The 21,198-nt window shown below is 39.0% G+C and overlaps 1 protein-coding gene across 1 annotated transcript; it reads left to right on the top strand.

Moving 5' to 3' along the window:
- The first annotated feature begins 8,770 nt into the window (after positions 1-8,770).
- LOC149065857 (uncharacterized) lies at positions 8,771-10,915 on the top strand. Its single transcript, XM_089253314.1, has one exon. The coding sequence runs from the start codon at positions 8,771-8,773 to the stop codon at positions 10,913-10,915; it is 2,145 nt and encodes a 714-aa protein (XP_089109440.1).
- Positions 10,916-21,198: the final 10,283 nt, after the last annotated feature.

Genomic DNA, 21,198 nt, shown 5'->3' with positions numbered 1-21,198 from the left:
TAAAATAATTTCAAATATTTATATTTTTAAAATAATTTCAAATATTTAAAAAGAAAAAATTTAATTTTTTAAATCCGGATGCAACTAGAGTCACCGATTTGGGAATTCTCATTGACGAGCGACTTAGGTTTTCTGAACATTGTTCAGCGGTTGTCAAAAAAGCGAATAGAATGCTTGGTCTCATTTTCAAAAAGGTCTCTTCGCGTTCTCCTAAAGTCATTCTTCCGCTTTTTCGAGGCTTAGTTCGTCCTGGACTGGAGTATGCTGTAAGGTTTTGGAGACCATACCTACAGAGGGACATAGACTTGATTGAAGGGGTGCAGAGAAGAGCTACGCGTGTCCTTATTGGCACACAGGGCTTGAGTTATGAAGAGAGGCTTCATTTTTTGAATATGTTTACATTGGATGAACGCAGGTGTCGAGGAGATATGATCGAAGTGTTCAAAATTTTCAATGGGATGGATAGGATGGACCATGAACTTTTAGTACACCGCCAATCAACTGCTTTTACAAGGGGACACCAGTATCGATTGGTGAGGGACAATGCAGGGTTATGGTGTCGCAGGGAATTTTTCTCTAATAGGGTGGTTAATAAATGGAATAGCTTACCCCCGGAGGTAGTAAATTGTAACACAATTGACGCGTTTAAAAAGAAATACGATAAACATGTTGGGGTAAATCGAGAAGCTATCCATTCTTAGAATAAGACAACCATAAGTATTCTTTATGGGCATTGCATAATATTTTATCATGTGTATATATTGTTTATAATTTGTGTTAATTGCATTTTTTATTGGGTTGCTGTATTTTTGAAGTATATGACATCCATATTTTTATGGGCATCTTTTTCTCAGCCACCTCGTTGGGCATTTTGCCTGTTGTGGCGTTGTATTTGTATTTGTATTTGTATTTAAATTAAATTTAAAAGTATGTAATCAATTGAATATTCGTAATGAACAGAACGGCTTATAATTTTGGTCCCGTCAGTGGCCGTTGTTGACAAGTTTTATTGTATAAAATTGTAAAGTATGGACAAAAGGTAGTTGAAGTTGCTATATCTTCTATCCTCATATGGTGTTTTTAAGGGTATTTATGGCAAATAATTAAAAAAATTCCGTGCAAAATCAGCTTTAAAAAGTAGCCAAAGATGCGGACGAATTCGCTCCGCATCCGCATCGTGGGAATAGCTCCGAATAACCCAATTGTCAAAACTTCTATGTGCGGATGCGGAACCCGCACTTAGGTTTTGACACATGCGGACGACGTCTGGACCCACATGAACATTTCCTAGGTGCGGAGAAATTTCGGATCGTCTGAAAGGCTCAGTATATTCCAATTGTTAAAACTTCTTCCGGACCCGCATCCGCATCCGCTCCGTGTGAAAGGCCTCTAAGTAGCAAGTTATTACATTTGTCACAGTAACCACATACTTTAATCTGGCTTCTGAGAGCCGCCAAGAAGTTATCGAACGACTCAAATTCGTTTTGGGTTCTTCTATTGAAGAGGGCACTCTCATACGTCTCGTTCGTCTGGCCGATTGCGAAAGCTTCGAACTTTTCTACGATCTCGATCCAGTTGGCAGAGGGTGAGGCAGTTTCTCCACCTTCGACGAAATAACGTCAAATTCTTTGCAGGTTCTTCTCCGAATGCGAGACTTGGTAGCTGCAAACCGTGGACAGGCGGCGGCCGTCTGCTAATCGGTTCACTCTGTGCTGCTTCGTTCATGCTGAAGCAATTCGGCTTCTTTCCTGCTCTAAGATGGAGTTACAACACCGCTGTCACCATGTTTAGTGATACGGTGTTACATTGATTACGAACGAGAACATAACAAAAACTTTAATAAACGTCCTGCAGAGACATATGACCATGACAACCGAGCCGACATTCGAATGCCATACTGTTGGCATTCCGTGACTCGTTATAATAATAATTATAATAAATTAATAACATCTTTAATACTCGGAACTAGTGAGAACTGAATCCAAAATAGCAGTAGTCCTAGTAGCTTCTCATGCATACTGATACAAAACATTTTCGAGCACCAACTTAAGAAAGTCTCTTTCATACTGATTTCCAGATGAAAGGTTCTCCCAATCAATACCCGGGTAATTGAAATCCCCTAGTATGAGAACCCTCTTTCGCTTACACATGTAGGAAATTTCATCATAAAATTTGGCGATGTAGTTTTGATCCCTATTCGGTGGATTGTAACAAACCCCAACAATAAGCTTATGACATCTTTTGTTTTCAAGTTCAACCCATGTGGTTTCAATATCACTTCTCTGCACGTTACACTCTCTAGCCTTCAAACATGATTTCACGTATATCAACACTCCACCCCCTTTCCTATCAGATCTATTTCTCAAAAAAGTATCGTATACTGAGATGTGTGAGAAAGATTCACCCCGATCGTTTGCACAAGATTCTGTAATGGTTTTAAGATCCAGGCCCTGCACAATTATCATAATTTCTAAAAAATCTTTCTTATTACCCAAGTTCCTGGCATTAATTAGCACACATTTTAATTTGCCCTGTGATTTAGTGTCAATCGAAAAGCCATTCAAGTCAGAAGTGAGTTTTTCCCCGTCAATACTGTTGCGTTGTAGAGGGTTAAGCCATAGCCCACTAAACAATGAATGTCTAGTCGGCCGTGGTTAAACCCTCCATTAAACAGAGAGGGGGAATTCGTGATCGTATAGCTTTACTAAGGAAAAATCTACTTCAAACACCATTGAAACATTCAATGAGAGTCGGGGGAGAAGGTAGTTTTTACACAACTTTATTATGCCACACAGTTCTAAACAATTTCGAATGCACATTATGATTAGCGAATCGGAATTAAGAGCTCTATGAATTAGCTTAAACTATTTCACATAGCAGGCCTGGTGGTGGATTATCAAGTTGAAGGTATCATGGAGGTGGTGGATTAAATTCTGTGACACGGAGAACAGTTCAGCGGACGATCGCAGGTGTGCCGTATTTCCCGTCATCTCATGGGACCTGATGATGAAGCCATATAGGAAGAGGTCAGTCTTTTCAACAAAGCCTAGCCCGTTAAGATCGTGGTTGAACGGGCAGGCGGTACCACCATCTGCTTCCATCTTGACGGCCAGTCCTATTTCGTTCCTAATCACTATGCTGGGTCCATGTGAGTCGTGTGTTGGCTCTCACTTTCCCATTTCATTTTTTACATTTATTTTAGTTTTAAACCTCTTTTCTTTTCACATGATGCAGATTATCGGAGCTGAGGTGAAACCATCGAGGAGAAATATAAGTAGAGGGAGAAAGCCCATTCTCGCATTCTTCCGACGGGGTACTCAGAGTGCACAACGTGACTTATATTAGCAAAGCTGCCATGTTTGGAGATTATCTTATTCGCTTCGTAATTTGGCGAGTTCGTGATTGGTACACCTTATGGCAGACAGACATTTTGCATTCGGAACTTTTTGTCGTGGCTCGCTGGGCATTTTCAGAAAATGGTTGAAAACTATGAAAGACGATTAATTCTGAAATTAATGAATGAAATAATTCTGAAATTAATAAAAAAAATAATTCGAAAAATTAATGAAAGAAACAATTCTAATAATTACTTAATGAAGGAAATAATTCCAGAACAAATTGATGGAAATTCAGAATTTCCGAAAATTTTTTTTGTTTACTTTTTTTTAAAGTAATTTTTCAAAAGTTAAATTCTTATTCTAATTTGCAATAGAAATTTTTTTAACAATAAAAAAAGATATTTTTCTCCTTTTTGTTACGTACACATCATTGGTTTGATTTTTCAAGTTTTATAAAAGGACTTTTATTAAACTTTTATAGTGTAATCCCGGCCTAAGAGAATTTTTCTCAAGAAAGGAATTGACAAAATTCGTATCGTTTGAAATAATTCGCATAATTCTCTACTTCAACGCCGTAATACTTGAGAACTGCTGGACGACATTGGGAATAAATATGAAGTCATAATATAACCCAGGTTTTATATTAGATTGAGGTCTGGGCTTATAACTGACAATTCCAATAAACCTTGCACTGGTGGATGTGGATGTGGGAATAGGCAGCACTGACCTGTCGAAATAATCAGCGGTAACTCTCTATTGTGCTCCTAATTGGAAGTAGAGGTTCTGAGAATGTTCCGATAGCCCTTAGATTTCTGCCGACCTCACAGAAACTAATACTAATCGTTCCATAGCATCTGAATGCTTTCTATTCTACGAGAAATTGCCTTTCTTGCTGACGGTTATGCTAAACGCAAAATATCTCTATCCATCCAAGTTGTTATGACTTTAGGACTCCCAGTTCACGATTTCACTTCTGAATTTTCACTTTTACACATAATATTATATATATATAAATATATATATGATTCGCTGCGCCCTGTTATCTTTGCAATGTGTTTGTCAGTCACGTCCTTCAGACTTTAAACGCAAGCCACATCCTTCACGGTGTAACGAACGTTGTGAGGCGTAGTGAAAACTATCTGAAATACAAGTTTTCGAATGTGTGAGCATTTGCACTCTTTCAATGATTACGCCATAACAGCCACGTTAAAATACGCAAATATCGTGATCGCTTGCTTCGCAAGACTTTTCAAATAAAGTCTGTATACTTTTGAGAGAGGCTACTTTTAATTTTTGTCAATTCATTTCTTGAGAAAAATCCCGTTCGACTGTTGTGTTTTTTACGCACGGGTTCATGTGTAAAAACTTTGAGATAGAAATATGGACCGGTTGCTTTGTTATTCAAGAAAAACGATTGTATATATACTTTTGTGACAGTTTATAATGTTATAATATTGATCCCGCCAATGATACAAAGAAGCCAAACAGACTAACAAATTATAAGAATTTTGAACGAATATGAAAAAGTTTTTTTTTCAAAATTTTATGAAGCGAACTTTATTTTGCTTCTCCGGGAAAACAGTTTTTTTTCTATATAAAAAGGAATAGATAGATAATTTCTTTTTCAGCAATATAACGGTAAGATATGTCTCAAAGTTATTTTGAAAACGTAATTGCAGTTTCCATGAAGGCAAAATGACATCGTATTTTATTCTCAACGCGCAACTGACAAAATATTTCCCCTCGAAGGGAATAATATCGATTCGGCTTTTTTCTGAAAATGAATCCAATTTTTCGAAATAACAAAAAAAAAGTTTATCGGATTTTAAATTCATTTTCCTCCGAGGAAATAAGAGATTTTTCTCCTAAAAAATAAAACCGATTCTCTATGTGTTATCATTATTCCCGAACCAATGTTCCATGAAAAAAATTTGTGGATTCTTTATGTTTTTCTTTATAACATTAGCGAATGGAAAATTGAATGCTATGCGAAACATAATGATAATAACATTAGATGGATGAAGTGAACCATTTTCGGTTCGGAGGCTGATGCTGATAGTGGCTTTTTATGAATCGTTTCGTGGATTCCGAAATGAAATGGTAGTCATCCGGATTTTATGTCCATTACGATACGTGTTTACTGCTAATGGATTTTGTTGAAGAAAAATGTGTATTGTTCAAAAAATGCATTTCTCTCTATAAATCCTTCTACAAAGTGAAAATGTTCACTCCGGGATGTTCCAAGACACAAAAAAATTTAACTAATTCCAGTTCTTTTATTTCCTAGGAAGTTACTGAATTTTTCTGGGGAAAGTGCTAAGAACCTCAGAATTTTCATAACTACTCAATGTGATTTTTAACCATCCATTTTTAGTGTTTTTCAACCACCTTGCTTAACGATTTAGGTCACAGACGAAATATTTGCAGATTTTCCAAGCTCGATGGAGACATATTTCGAAGGGCAGAGAAGACGCATGGCAATTCTGTAATCCCAGAGAAGGCACGTGTGGATTGTTGAAGCTCATTGTCGATGCTTATATGTTCTGGAAGTTAAAGACGAACATTAGGAGACGTGCATATATGCACGCGATGAAGCCAATCACAGCCGTAAAAGGGGGAGATCACGTGTTAAGCTGTGGAAAGTACAGTTTTAATCTCAGTTCAATATCACTCAAAGTATTGACTTAATTGTTATACAGTAGAATCTCCCGATAGCAGACAGCCATAGGACAGAAATGTTTTTCCTGCTAAAGGGGAGTATCCGTTAGCGGAACACGAAGCTCTATTTCACAGGATTTTAAAAATGTCCGTAAATGGGAGATATACACTGGGAGGGGGTGTCCGTTATATTAGTGGTTCCACTGTATTTTTATTCTTCAGTATTCAAAGTTGATTCAAGTGATTCAAGGGCTTTCGATTAGAAGTTGATACACTGCACAAAATTTTCCCAACCAAAAGCAACACACAGTCCATTCAGGAACTGAATGACTTTTGAATAAGACGTCCAACCAACCAAGAACCGATCAAAGATCTGGCAGTTGCTATGACGCATTTACCGATAGGTGGCCAAAAACTCTGGCAGTTGAGTCCCGCATTTACCGATAGATGGCCAACGACTCTGGCAGTTGAGTCCCGCATTTACCGATAGGTGGCTTCGTTCGGATGGGATCCATCTAAATAAGAGGGGGTTCTGGGAGGTTTACGATAGTCTTAGGTCAGGTTTTTAACTCCCAGACCACGTAGTCGGGAATGCGGGTTAGTTAATGATAATCACAACAGTACTGACGGGGAATTATCCACCTCTGACTTGGATGGCTTCTCGATTGACACTAAATCACCTGGCAAAATAAAATGTGTGCTAATAAATGCCAGGAGCTTGGGTAATAAGAAAGATTTTTTAGAAACTATGATAGTTGTGGAGGGCCTGGATCTTATAGCCATTACAGAATCTTGGGCAAACGATGGGGATGAATCTTTCTTACACATCTCGGGATACGATACTTTTTTGAGAAATAGATCTGATAGGAAAGGGGATGGAGTGTTGATATACGTGAAGTCCTGTTTGAAGGCTAGAGAGTGTAACGTGTAAAGAAATTATATTGAAACTATATGGGTTGAGCTTGAGAACAAAAGACGTCATAAACTTATTGTTCGGGTTTGTTACAATCCACCGAATAGGGATCCAAACTACATCGCCAAATTTCATGATGAAATTTCCTACATGTGCAAGCGTAAGCGGGTTCTCATACTAGGCGATTTCAATTACCCAGGTATTGATTGGGAGAACCTTTCATCTAGAGATCAGTATGAAAGAGACTTTCTTAAGTTGGTGCTCGAAACTTTTTTGTATCAGCATGTATCAGAAGCCACTAGAGGTACTGTTATTTTGGATTTAGTTCTTACTAGTTCTGAGGATCTAGTTGAACATGTTTCGATGGGGAAGAGTTTTCTTCCAGTGATCATCGTATAGTCAGATAACAAAAAACTAGTTCCTTGTTTTCTAAGAACTAACTTTGATGTTTTGAGAGAAAGGTTAGCGGAAGTTTTCAAAGACCGGTTGGAATCAGTAGGGGTGGTAAGTCAATTTGAAGAATTTAGTACAAAGCTGTCCTCTGTTTTGCACGACGTCATACCCTTTGTTCGAAAAAAGCGTCTTTTGTACATTGTACCCTCTATGGTTCACGGATAGCATCCAGAACCTTTATCTTGAAAAGAAAAGAGCATTCACATGGTATAAAAGTGGACGAGGTGACCTATCATTGTTTACTGATAAAAGAAGAGTGTTGAAGAAAGCGATAAGGGATAGTAAAAAGAAAGTTGAATCTAGGTTGGCAGATAACATTGGCTCTGACCTAAAATCACTTTTTCGATACGTCAATAATGGATGTAAGGGGACAGTTGGCCCCCCTTTCGATAGGATGCTTTAGGTTAGAGAGCAATGTAGGCATGTGTAGTTCTTTCAATGACTTTTCCGCGTCGGGTTTAATGGAGATAATGATACTAGATATACGGGTGTTGCATGGGGTAATAAAAACGATATTCAAGTAGAAGACGTGGAGGTCCTAAATCTTCTAAGAAATGTATGTGCAAGCAAAGCACCAGGACCAGATAATATCTATCCCATGGTCCTCAGGGAATGTGCTAATGAATTGGTGGGGCCAGTCGCACAGATATACACGAGTAGTGTTGCTGAGGGTATCGTCCCAAGGGATTGGAAACTTGCTAATGTTGTTCCGATATTTAAGAAGGGTAGTAGAGAAGCTGTGCCCAATTATCGTCAAGTGGGTTTGACGAGCTCCCTCCCGAAAATTATCAACAAAAGGCAGTTTGTGAAGTGGATAGACGAGAATAATTTATTGTCAGATAATCAGCATGGGTTCAGGAAGGGGAAGTCATGTGTAACTAACCTCCTTTGCTTCTATGATCACGTGACTAAGGCTTTGGGTAAGAGCAAAAATGTAGATGTTGTTTACCTTGATTTACAGAATGCATTCGATCCAGTGGCGTAGCCAGGGGGGGAGCAGAGGGAGCAATTGCTCCCCCAATCGACATTTTGCCTACATTGGCGCCTATTTTTCTATGACTTTTGATCTTTAAAAAACTTGAAAAATTTTGACTTTTTCATTCTATACCTTGATTGACTATAATGTGATGAGTAAGGAACAAAATCTACATTTATATTTGTCCCTCTCACAGTTTCACAGTGATTGGGTATGTACTAACCCGTAAGAGAAGAAGGAAAAAAAGAAAGAGTAGTTTTCATTACCATTTTTGACAATTGCTCTCAAGTTCTCTCATCTGGAAGCATGTTCAGATCAGCCTCTGTTCCCCCACCTTTATTAAAGGGCAGAATTTTGCCCGCTTCTAGCTCTAACTTTTTCTATTGCTATTGGTCGTTCTCGGTAGAGCTCCTTGAAATACCTTTCATAGGTATGAGGATCCCCGACAACTTGGACTCGTTCCGGCCCATCACATTGCTGCCACACATGGGCAAGATTCTGGAGCGAATTCTGGTGCAACGTCTCACTTATCACCTCGACAAAGTGAATTTTTTTCACCAGCACCAATATGGCTTTCGCATGGGCCGCTCCACAGAAGAGGCACTCTGTGACCTGCTGGACGCCATCGATGGGGCAAAAAGAAGCAACCGCTATGTGGCACTTGTGTCCCTGGACATAAAAGGAGCATTTAATTCACTGAGATTCCCCATTCTCCGAAAGCTCCTAAAATCAATTCCGGCGCCACGTGAAATAACAGCAACTCTGGAGAATCTCCTGTTGGACAGAGTTATAGGCATGGAGACACAAGGACAGTTCGTCTCTCATCACCAGACCAGAGGCTGCCCGCAGGGATCATGCTCGGGCCCTATGCTATGGAACCTGGTGGCAGATCAACTGCTCAAACGCAATTGGCCGGAAGGAGTGAGAATACAAGCGTATGCAGATGACGTCCTCCTCCTTTTATCGGCCCCGAAAATTAATGGCGTGACGGCTAGAGGGGCGACTGCGATGAAGATAGTCAGTGATTGGTTAACAGAGTACGACTTGGAAATTGCTGCAGACAAGTGCCGGTACATTTGGTTTAGTGAGAAATCCCGTCCCACTATCAAACTGAATGGGGAGCCAATTAGACATTCTGCTACCCTCAAGTGTCTAGGTCTAACCATAGATGGCAAACTAAATTTTTTAGCACACATGAAGGAGCAAAAGGCAAAGGCAATGAGGACCCTACAGCGAATGCGGAATGCAGCGGGACCGCAGTGGGGCCTCAAAACAAAATACCAAAGGATTCTCTATAACCAAGTTGCGGTTAAGATAATTACATATGGAGCAGCCGCATGGGGGTCCTCTATGACGGTTAGAACGCAGCGCATGCTGAATTCCGCACAAAGAGGATTTCTCCTGTACATGACTAGATGTTACCGCACGACGTCTACCATGGCAATGCAGGTGCTGGCAGGTACTCCTCCGTTGGCCTTGATCACGCAATTCCTTGCAAAATCCGCCAGACTCACCAGGCTGGGAAGAAACATCACGTCAGCAGGAATACACCTTGACTCAACCAATTATGAAAGAAATGCGATAGGATGGACCCAACACCCTGCCAGTGAGCCCATCGATGCCCAGATAACAACCGATGAGCAACTCGTGGACCCCAAATGCAAAGCAATCTACACAGACGGCTCCCAAACAGCGGACGGGACGGCAGCAGCCCTTATATGGCTGACTGATGGAATCACTACCAATCAATGGGCCGCGAGGCTGCAGGACGGTTGCAGTGTCTTCCAAGCGGAGCTGTGGGCCCTCAAAATGGCTACAGAGCAAGCCATAAAAACAGAGGACAGAATAAGGATTTTCACGGATAGCAGAGCTAGCCTGGAAGCAATAAGAGACCCGCTCACACGACACCACAATGCCAGACAGATCCGCAACTACCTGACCACCAACAGAAATGTCAGTCTGCACTGGGTGCGAGGTCATTCTGGTATCCATGGCAACGAGTTGGTGGATAAGCTCGCCAAGAAAACCACCAAATCTGCTCAGAGCGCAATGTTAATTAAGCTTCCCCCTTCCCATGCCAAAAGACTTCTGAAAAGTCACTTATTAAAAATGTGGCAGGAGGACTGGGACGAACCTGAACACCCAGGCAGACTGATTCACGATATCCTACCTCGAGTCGGATGGAGGGCTGTGGGATGGTCCCGAGAGAAAGCCATTTTCTTTACTGGTCATGGACCATTCCCCAGCTACCTCGAGAGATTCAAAATATCTAACAACAACAAATGTATGTGCGGAGAAGTCGGCACACCACTCCACTATGCCACCAGCTGCCCTTACACAAAAGTCTTCCACCTGATCAAACCAAGGCAGGAGCTGGTGAAGGAGTGGTTTAGGAGGATGAGCCGGCTCGAAAAAGAATCACGAACTCTTGAGAATCTCGTGCGCTATCTCGAAAAAGAGGGCATTGAAAAACTCCACAGGAGGAGAATAGACATAGGCAACCACACAACTAGACCAGATCAGCCTACGAGAAGATCCAGCAGACTAGCAGCACAGGCAGCAACACGGCGCCATTGAACAATAAGTTAGCGACCAAGTCACGGCCCAAGAGACCCCCGGGACAAACTGTGATCAGGGCTATGAATGGTTGTGCATAAAAAAAAAAAATGAAAAATGTCGGTTTACATAGCGGCGTGAAATCTTTATGTATATAATGTATATATCATGTAAATATTTTTCTTTTGTCTTGCTTTGTAAATATTTTTTCATAAACAATAAAAAACCCGCATTAGCCCCCCCGAAAGGGATTCGGCAGTAAATTGTCCCTAGACGATTTGCCGGGGCTATTGTCGGCGAATTGAATTGAATTGAATTGAATTGAATTGGTATGAGGATATGGCGTACGAAATGTTCATTCTGTTCTGAAGGGTCACCAAGAGCTTTGACTAAGGCGGTTTTTGAAGAAATTAAGCCCGGGAACCTATTGTGGACAGACCACTGAACCTATGAAGTAATGGCTAGGATTCAAGCTCCAAGAAGTATCACCTTTTCTCTGGGCGCCTTATGTAGAGCTTGAGGCATAGGCGGAGATAGACTTGGAAGTCTGGGGGGGGGCCACGATGATGATGATGTCAATTCATCTTGAAATATATACATTAGATCAGTCGACTCCACCTTTGACGCTGGGGGGGAGGGGCACCCCCGTATCTCCGCCCATGGCTTGAGGTTCTAGAAATACCATTGTATGTATGGGGGGGGGGGGACTTAGCTAGATTCATAACGCCTAGAAATGCCTCGTTATCTGCAGGTGCCTTGGCAAGGGCTACTAGCTTGTGTATAGGGTAGTGTCAAAGACTAAGAAAAGGTGGAAAATAGATATGAGCTTTTGAGCCGCAAAAAACCCAAGATTTTGGGGCACAAAAGGGGGTTCTGGAAGAGTCTCTCTTAAAGGTGGGTAAATAAAAAATCTATGATCTTGGGTCAATAACGCTCTAATATGTAGAAACTGGGAGAGGAAGTTAGTCTTCTACATTTGTACGGCAATATATTGCACTACATTATATACGGTGATAGTGCATACAGTTTTATGTTAAAATGTGACTTTTCAGAAACATTGTCTTTTTTATACACTGCTCAAAACAATTAGGGGAGCACATGGTTTTAACAAAATTACGCAAAGATGTATATCGATAAGTAACATAAAATGAATCATCCATAATTTAAAGCCTAGCAGGAAACGGAAGAAGAAAACTTCATATGCAAATCAAAGTTCATGACGTCAAAAACCAGAAAAAGGAGATAAGGGCAGAAATCGGGATGTTGCAGAAACGTCTGTTTTACTGCCGTAACTGTGAAATTCGATTGCGCAGTATTGTTTTTTGAGACAAGGTGACTTGAGAATGTCTCAACAACGTGATTTACCAGAATCCATGGCATGGCGTGTTATAGGCAGACTGGAATCCGGGCAAACACAACGTAGTGTCGCGGACGCTGTTGGAGTCGCCAGAAGTGTTGTTGCAAGGCTGTGGAATCGATTCCAAGAAACAGGAAATGTTAGACGTCGACCAGGGCAAGGTTGGCCACGCGCCACTACAGCAACTGATGACCGGTATATACGGTTAACAGCCCGTCGAAACATAACAGAGAATGCTACGCAGCTGCAAAGACGGTTGCTCTTAGCAACAGGACGAAGGGTGTCCAGCCAAACAGTACGTAATTGGCTTCATGAGGGAGGGCTCTATGCACGTAGGCCAATGGTCTGCATTCCGTTGACCCCACGCCACCGTGCGACCCGAAGAAGATGGGTTGCTGAACATCGAGATTGGGAGCAACATGATTGGAGCCAAGTGCTGTTTACAGACGAGTCCCGATTCAGTCTGGAGTGTGACACCCGGCGTGTTCTGGTATGGAGGGACAGGGGCACTCAAAATAACCCCGCATTCGTTCGTGAAAGGTCACAATACAGACGAGCTGGTTGGATGGTATGGGGTGGAATCAGCATAGGCGGACGTACGGGCCTGCATATCATTCGGAATGGCACTTTGACGGCCCGAAGGTATGCAGACGAGATACTGCGACCTCATGTCATCCCTTACGCTGAAGCCATTGGAGATTCCTTTGTTTTCCAGGATGATAATGCCCGACCGCATAGAGCTCGTCTGGTGGAGAACATGCTTGAAGCTGAAACAATACAGCGTATGGAATGGCCAGCGTGCTCTCCTCACCTGAATCCGGACGACGCATTGCTGCGCGACCAAGGCCGCCTGTTACTGTCCGAGACTTGCAGATTGCACTTCTCGAGGAGTGGAACAGTATTCCCCAAAGTCTGATCGATAACCTCATCGCAAGGCAAACAGGTGTGCAGCAGTCTTAGCTGTTCGAGGAGACCACACGCCCTATTAAAACTCATGCATCATGTCTAAACAGTACTTTTTTTTTATCGTTTGCATGTAACCAAATTGTTGCCCTAAATCATCTTTTCATGTTTTTTCCATATTTTCAAAGAATTAAAGCTTAATTCCAAATGTTTTTACGTCTTTTTTCTGTATTGCGCATTGATACGCGTGTACTATCCATTGTATGCCAATACGTGGCTGTCTCGCACGGTTTTCTTCACTTTTTTGCTTGCTCCCCTAATTGTTTTGAGCAGTGTATATGGTGTAGTTTCTCTTTTCTATGCTCCTTTCATAATTATGCATATATAGCTGTATTGCTTATTGTGGCGCATTGCGTATTGGGCTGTATTGCTTATTGTGGGGTACTGTAAATAGTTGTGCATCGCTGATTATAGTGTATCGCTTGCTTATTGTGCTTCAGTGGTTATAGCGTATTGTGGTGCTTATTGCGATTTATAGTGCTTTATTGCGTAATAAGCTGTATTGCTTATTATGGTGTGTATTGCGTAATGAGCTGTATTGCTTATTATGGTGTGTATTGCGTAATGAGCTGTATTGCTTATTATGGTGTGTATTGCGTAATGAGCTGTATTGCTTATTATGGTGTGTATTGCGTAATGAGCTGTATTGCTTATTATGGTGTGTATTGCGTAATGAGCTGTATTGCTTATTATGGTGTGTATTGCGTAATGAGCTGTATTGCTTATTATGGTGTGTATTGCGTAATGAGCTGTATTGCTTATTATGGTGTGTATTGCGTAATGAGCTGTATTGCTTATTATGGTGTGTATTGCGTAATGAGCTGTATTGCTTATTATGGTGTGTATTGCGTATTGTTATGCATTACGTGTTATAGTGCATCGCATACTGTATTGCTTATAATAATGCAGTACGTATTGTGGTGTATAGCGTTTTGTGCTACATTGCGTGTTGTACGTACATCGTGTACCGTATTGCTTATTATAATGTCGTGCCTACAGCTTATTGTGATGCGTTGCAATATGGTGGATGTGGTTCATTGCGTATTGTTATGCATCAATGCAGTATGCGCATTGTATGGTACATTACGTATTGTGGTGCACCGCTGATTGTGTTGCATTACGTATTGTGGTGCATTACGTATTGTGGTGCACCGCTATTGTGCTGCATTGCGTATTGTGATGCAACGCTGATTGTGGTGCATTGCGTATTGTATGCATTACGTAGTAAATCGTGTTCCATATTGCTTATTCTAATGCCGTGTCTACTACTTATTGTGCTGTAAGCCTCATTGTAGTGCACTGCAATGTGGTGCATTGCGTATTGTTATGCATCACGTATTGTAGTGCATTGCATGCTGTATTGCTTATTGTAATACATTGCGTATTGTGCTGAATTGCTTCTTGTAATGCATCTCGTATTGTAGTTTATTGCTTAATCTAATGCAGTGGTTATTGTTATTGTGCAATACAGCACATTGTGCTGTATTGTTTATTGTAATGCAGTGGGTATTGCTATTGTGCTGTATTACTTATTGTGGTGCACTGCCAATACAATGCTGATTTTAGTGCATCGCATGCTGTATTGCTTACTATAATGCAGTCTGTATTGTGTATTGGGGTAAATTGCTTATTGTGATGTTTCGCTGATTGCAGTGCATTGCTGATTTTGCTGGTTGTTGATTTGTGTTGTTATTCATAACGTACTGTAGTGCATAACGTGCTGTATTGCTTATTGTAATGCAGTTCTTATTGCGTATTGAGGTGCATTGCATATTATTCTGCGTTGCTTGATGCGATACATCGCGTTTGCGTATTGTGGTGGATTGCATATTATACTGTATTGCTTATTGTGGTGCACTGCAAATGGTGGTGCATTACTGATTGTAATGCATTGCGTATTGTAGTGCATCGCGTGCTGTATTGTTTTTTTTAATGAGTGCTTATTTCATATTGGGGTGTATTGCTTACTGCGGCGTACTGCAAATAGTTGTGCATTCCATATTGTAGTGCATCGCGTGCTGTATTGTGCTTATTGCAACGCAGTGCTTATAGCATATTTTTTATTTTGAACAAACAGCACAATGGACAAAACAGACAAAAAAAAGAAAAGAAAAAAATTTAAACAAACACTTTTCGACCCAAAGGGATATAGAAAACCTTCCATGGATCGTATTGATACATTACATAAAGAATTTCTGGCTACATACATAGATATATTTTACTACAATTGCTGCATTCAAGTCACACCAACTATATTACCTTAAAATGTTAAACTATAGTCTGATATGTCGAAATACAGATATATTTTCTTACACAACAAAGATATAAACAAATTTTACTCCTTATATCATTTGCAATTTCATTAAGTATCGAACGAAACGAACCGCTCCATATCTGCTATTTCCAGTATACGATCTTTTATAGCCTTTTTAAACATATAAACTGATTGCTGTTGTCTAATAATATCATCAAATTCTCTACATATTCTTGGAGCAAGAAAACATATTGATTTTTTGAAAATTGTTTTTTTAGGTAATGGTATTTGATATAAATATTGTGATCTCATAATGCTTCTTTGTATATTCACCCTGGGATACCAATCAGGATTCTTATAGATGAATACTAAAACTTTATACAGATAAAGTTGCCGTATATTAAATTGGATTAATGATACTTTATTTTGTGAAGAACTGTTAGTTTGTATAATGTCACGTCGCAAACAGTTATAAAGATTATTTATAGTATAGATTGAATTTTTATATGTTCCCCCCCAAACTTGTAGTCCATATAAAATATGTGGGAACACCCATGCAAAAAACACTTCTTTCAAACTTTGGTGTGAGATGATCGCCTTTAATTTATACGTCATTGCTGTAATTGCTCGTAATTTATTAACAACTTGATCAGCATGATCTTTCCATTTTAGGTTAGATGAAATAATGATTCCAAGATATTTATAATGCTGTACTCTTTCAATGTATGAACAGTTACATATAGTATTTGAAAGAAAGTCGTTACATTCATGAAATTTCATTAAATCTGTCTGTGTGCTTAAGTTAGTTAAATTAAAAAGAACCCATTTAGTTTTGCTAGTATTTAGCCTAAGTCGAAGGTTTCGAATTCTTTTATTTATTGCATGGATGTCTTTTTCCAAATTTTTTATCAATTCTTCAGTTGTTTCAGCGGAGGAAACTAGAACTGTATCATCTGCGAATGAAACAAGTTGACCGGAAATATTGATATTATGAATTTCATTAATGTAAATAGAAAAAAGTGTTGGGCCAAGGACCGATCCCTGAGGTACGCCTGTATCTATTGCCTTTACCTGACTTATCGCATTGCCTACTTTAACGGTCTGTTTCCTATTTGTTATAAAAGATCTGAACCAATCTAGCGGGAGCCCTCTTACTCCTATTTTTTTTAATTTTTTCCAATAAGATATCCCAGTTTACTGTATCAAACGCTTTACTGATATCTATAAATACAGCTGCTACTTTTTTGTTATTATTAATTTTATTTTGTATATAGTCCATTAATCTAATCATAGCCATTTCAGTATTCCTTTTTTGCCTGAAACCAAATTGATGATGTGAGTAGTAGGCAATGGCATGTAAATAACTATTAAGTTGTCGTTTTACCCATTTCTCTAATAATTTTGACATAATAGGCAAAATCGAAATTGGTCTGTAATTGTTCATGTCATCTTTATCATCTTTCTTGTATATAGGCGTAACAATCGACTTTTTTAGTTCATTATAAAATATTACAGTATCTAGAGATTTATTAATCAGATGGGTTATTAGTGATGGGTGGTGACGATAGATAATTTTAATCATTCTTGGTGTCAGACCATCGCTTCCTGCCGGCTTATTAATATTAATTGAGTTAACCAAGCTTTCAGTTTGTGGCAAGTCAATTTCGTGAAGAACAATTGAATTGAGTTGAGAACTTTCTTTGTTTACAAAGTCATTTGTTTGATTGTTTACTTCAGTGTCCCTTACTCGATTTATAAAGTTATCATTAAAATCGTTAGCTAGTTTATTTTGATCGTCACAATTGGGTAATTTCATAATTTTTTTGTTGTTTATAAAATGGTTTATAAATTTCCACTGACTTCTTTTATTTGATCCCAAATTGATAAACTTTTCCCTAAAATAATTATCTTTCTGTTTTTTGATTGCTTTCTTTAAATTAGTATTATATTGTTTATATTTGATTTCATAATCATGTCTGAATGGATTTTTACGATGCTTCATATATAGTTTTTCCTTAATATTTATCATTTTAATTAGGTCATCCGTAATCCATTCATTAAGCTTTGCCCTATTTCTATCTTTAACATATTTTTTTTTATAAATAAGCCTGAATTCAATCTAAGGATGTCAATAAAACGTATATAAGCCTGATTTGTATCGATTTCATCAAAAACCCGCGTGAAATCAACACCCCTAATAAATCGTTCAAATAATTCATAATTTATCCAAGTTTTTTCTATATAATGTGAATTGTTATCGCTATTATATGGTGAACATTTTCTTATGTAACCAATTAGTAGATGATGATCAGTAATTCCCGCATCATATACGCCCATTTTACACTGAAAATTATTTTTTAGCGAACGGTAAAAAACATGGTCAATATCATTATTGTGGTGCATTGCGTATTATTGTGTTTTGTTCGATGCGATACATTGCGTACTGTGGTGCATTGCATATAGTGCTGTATTGCTTATTGTAATGCAGTGCTTACGGTGTATTGTGGTACATATTATGGTACTTTGGCTATTGCGATGCATCGCGTATTGCGCTGTATTGCGTATTGTGGTTCATTCCTTATCATGGTAAACTACTTATTTTGCAGTATTGCTGATGTTGGTGCATTGCCGATGGTGGTACATTGCGTTTTGTGCTGTATTGTGGTGCATTGCATATAGTGGTGGATTGAGAATTGTGCTTCATTGCCGATAGTGGTGATACACCGTATATAGTGAATCACTATTTAATTTGCTGTATTGCTGATATGGTGGGGCATTGCATATAGTGATGCATTACTTATTGTGCTGTATTGCCTATCGTGGTGTATCACGTATGTATTGCGGTGCATCGAGTATTCTGTTGTATTTATGATGGCAGTGCATTGCTTATCGAAATGAGAATGGGAAACTGGCAATGAATAACTATTTCGCAGGCATTTGCAGTGTCTGAGAAATATTTTGCTTTATAATTAGAGAAGATGTGACGAGATGTTAGCGGCATTGGAGGAGTGGGGGTGGGGGGTTGGACGCCGTAGGCATCAGGGGGGCTTTGTCCCCCTAGTATATATATGTATATATATATATATATCATTTTTTATATTTTAATCTAAATTTTTTTCCAACTACCTGTTAGGGTGACTTTCCAGTTGTTTTTGGTGTTTGCATTTCTATAAATACACAAAACATAAAATGGAATTTAAAATTAATTAAAAAAATAAATACATTAATCAATTGAAAGGTAACTAATTTAATTTGAAAAAATAACATCAAGTGAAAACAAAATAAATTTGATTTTTACAAATTGGGAAATTTAAAGTTCTTTCCACTAAGGCATAATTTTAAGTTTGCGCCTTCAGCACGAACAAAAAATGGCGCCATTCACAATTCCCCTACGGACCAAAACCTGGCTACGCCACTGATGCGATCGGGTCCAACATGGTAAACTCTTCAAGCGTTTACACGAGATTGGAATTGGGGGCAGCTTGCTGAATTGGATAGAATCATGGTTAAGAGAAAGGTCTCAACGAGTTATGGTGAACGGGGAATTCTCTGGTTGGACAGGTGACGCAAGTGGAGTTCCTCAAGGAAGTGTCCTTGGCCTCATACTTTTTTCACTTTTTATCGATAAACTCGATCAGGGTATCGATGGGATTACTAGCAAATTCGCAGATGATGTGAAGTTGATGGGAATAATCGGGAATCAAAGCGATAGGGAGTCGTCCAGACCAGTCTAAACAGGATTGCAGCATGGGCAAATGAATGGAGCATGACGTTTAGCGTTGATAAGTGCATGGTCGCTCATTTTGGTTCGAACAACCCACGGTTCTCTTACGAGTTGAATGGTGTCACTATCCCGGATGCAACTAGGGCCACCGATTTGGGAATTCTCATTGACGAGCGGCTTAGGTTTTCTGAACATTGTTCAGCGGTGATCAAAAAAGCGAATAGAATGCTTGGTCTCATTTTCAAAAAAGTCTCTTCGCGTTCTCCTAAAGTAATTCTTCCGCTTTTTCGAGGCTTAGTTCGTCCTGGACTGGAGTATGCTGTAAGGTTTTGGAGACCATACCTACAGAGGGACTTAGACTTGGTTGAAGGGGTGCAGAGAAGAGCTACGCGTGTCCTTATTGGCACACAGGGCTTGAGTTATGAAGAGAGACTTCATTTTTTGAATATGTTCACATTGGATGAACGCAGGTGTCAAGGAGATCGAAGTGTTCAACATTTTCAATGGGATGGATAGGATGGACCATGAACTTTTAGTATACCGCCAATCGACTGCTTTTACAAGGGGACACCAGTATCAATTGTTGAGGGCCAATGCAAGGTTATGGTGTCGCAGGGAATTTTTCTCTAATAGGGTTGTCAATAAATGGAAAAGCTTACCCCCGGAAGTAGTAAATTGTAACACAATTGAAACGTTTAAACAGAGATACGATAAACATGTTGGGGTAAATCGAGAACCTATCCATACTTAGATATTTTTATTATTTATGGGCATTGTATAATATTTTATCACGTGTATATATTTGTTTATAATTTTTATTAATTGCATTTTTAATTGGGTTGCTATATTTTTGAAATATATGACATCCATATTTTTATGGGCACCTTTTTCTCAGCCACCTCGTTGGGCATTTTGCCTGTTGTGGCGTTGTATTTGTATTTGTATTATTTGTTTGAGACAAATCTCTCGCGTGAGCCTATCCAGGAATAAAGCCAACTTAATCGATTGCAATCGATTCAGAAATTTTAATTTCTGTTTTTTTTTTATCTTTCTCTTTTGAAGCGACTTTTCTATTCATGCAATTGATGGTTGAAGAAGGAACTTATCACTTTTCACCCCGAGGGAATAGTCGGAGAAAACTTGCTCTCAAAACGGCTGCGTAATAAAACAAAATCCTTTTTTTTTCAATTGTCTTTTGTGAAAGATAGATGCCACTCACACTCATTCGTTGCAATTACAGTGATGCCTCGATTAACGAAGATAATTCATTCCGGAATCATGTCCTTAGCCGAAAACTTCGTAATCCGAGAGTAATCGTTAGCCGAGTCAGCCACCTCGTTGGGCGGTTTGCCTGTTGTAGCGTTGTATTTGTATTTGTATTTATCATGGGCAGTGAAATCTATCTAAAACGGGCAATGTATGAGACAGAAACATGTCTTCGACGGAATCAAAAAATAGTTCCTTCATTAATTAACGCTTATATGTCTGTGTAAACTTTTATAAAATGGAAACCTGTTTAAAATTGAATATTATTTCAACGTCTTGACGTTCCGTTTCGTACAGGTTTCATTGTATAATACAATCGAAAAAAACGGCGATTCAAAGAATCTGGGTTCGCACCAACAATCACCAACAAAATAGTGATAGAGAAGGCAGTCACGTTATCACTACTCAACAATGTACAATCATTCCACATGGTACAAGTAAACCTGTTTCCAAATAGAGAAATAATAATATAGTGGAAGTTACCGAGCTTAATTCGTTCCGCCATCGTGCTCGTTATTCGAATGAAGCTTCCCCATAGGAAATAAATAAATAAATAATGGAAACTCTGATAATTCGTTCCACAGTCATTCAATTACATAAAAACGATTAATAAAAACGGCATTCAATTAATAATTAAACACAATAATAATACATAATGCAATAAAATAACCATAATATAAAAATAAATAAACATAATAGCCATAATTAAACATAATATACGATAATGTTTACAAATTAAC

The sequence above is a fragment of the Pholcus phalangioides genome, unplaced genomic scaffold (assembly GCF_987345545.1).
Source record: "Pholcus phalangioides strain wild (caught in Gottingen) unplaced genomic scaffold, Ppha-v1.0 ptg000037l_1, whole genome shotgun sequence".
Lineage (NCBI taxonomy): Eukaryota > Metazoa > Arthropoda > Arachnida > Araneae > Pholcidae > Pholcus > Pholcus phalangioides.
The sequence above is the reverse complement of the archived record's forward strand: the minus strand, read 5'-3'. Positions and strand labels throughout refer to the sequence as shown.

Coding starts and splice junctions, on each gene's coding strand:
- LOC149065857 (XM_089253314.1), top strand. CDS start 8,771: ATGAGGATCCCCGACAACTTGGACTCGTTCCGGCCCATCACATTGCTG.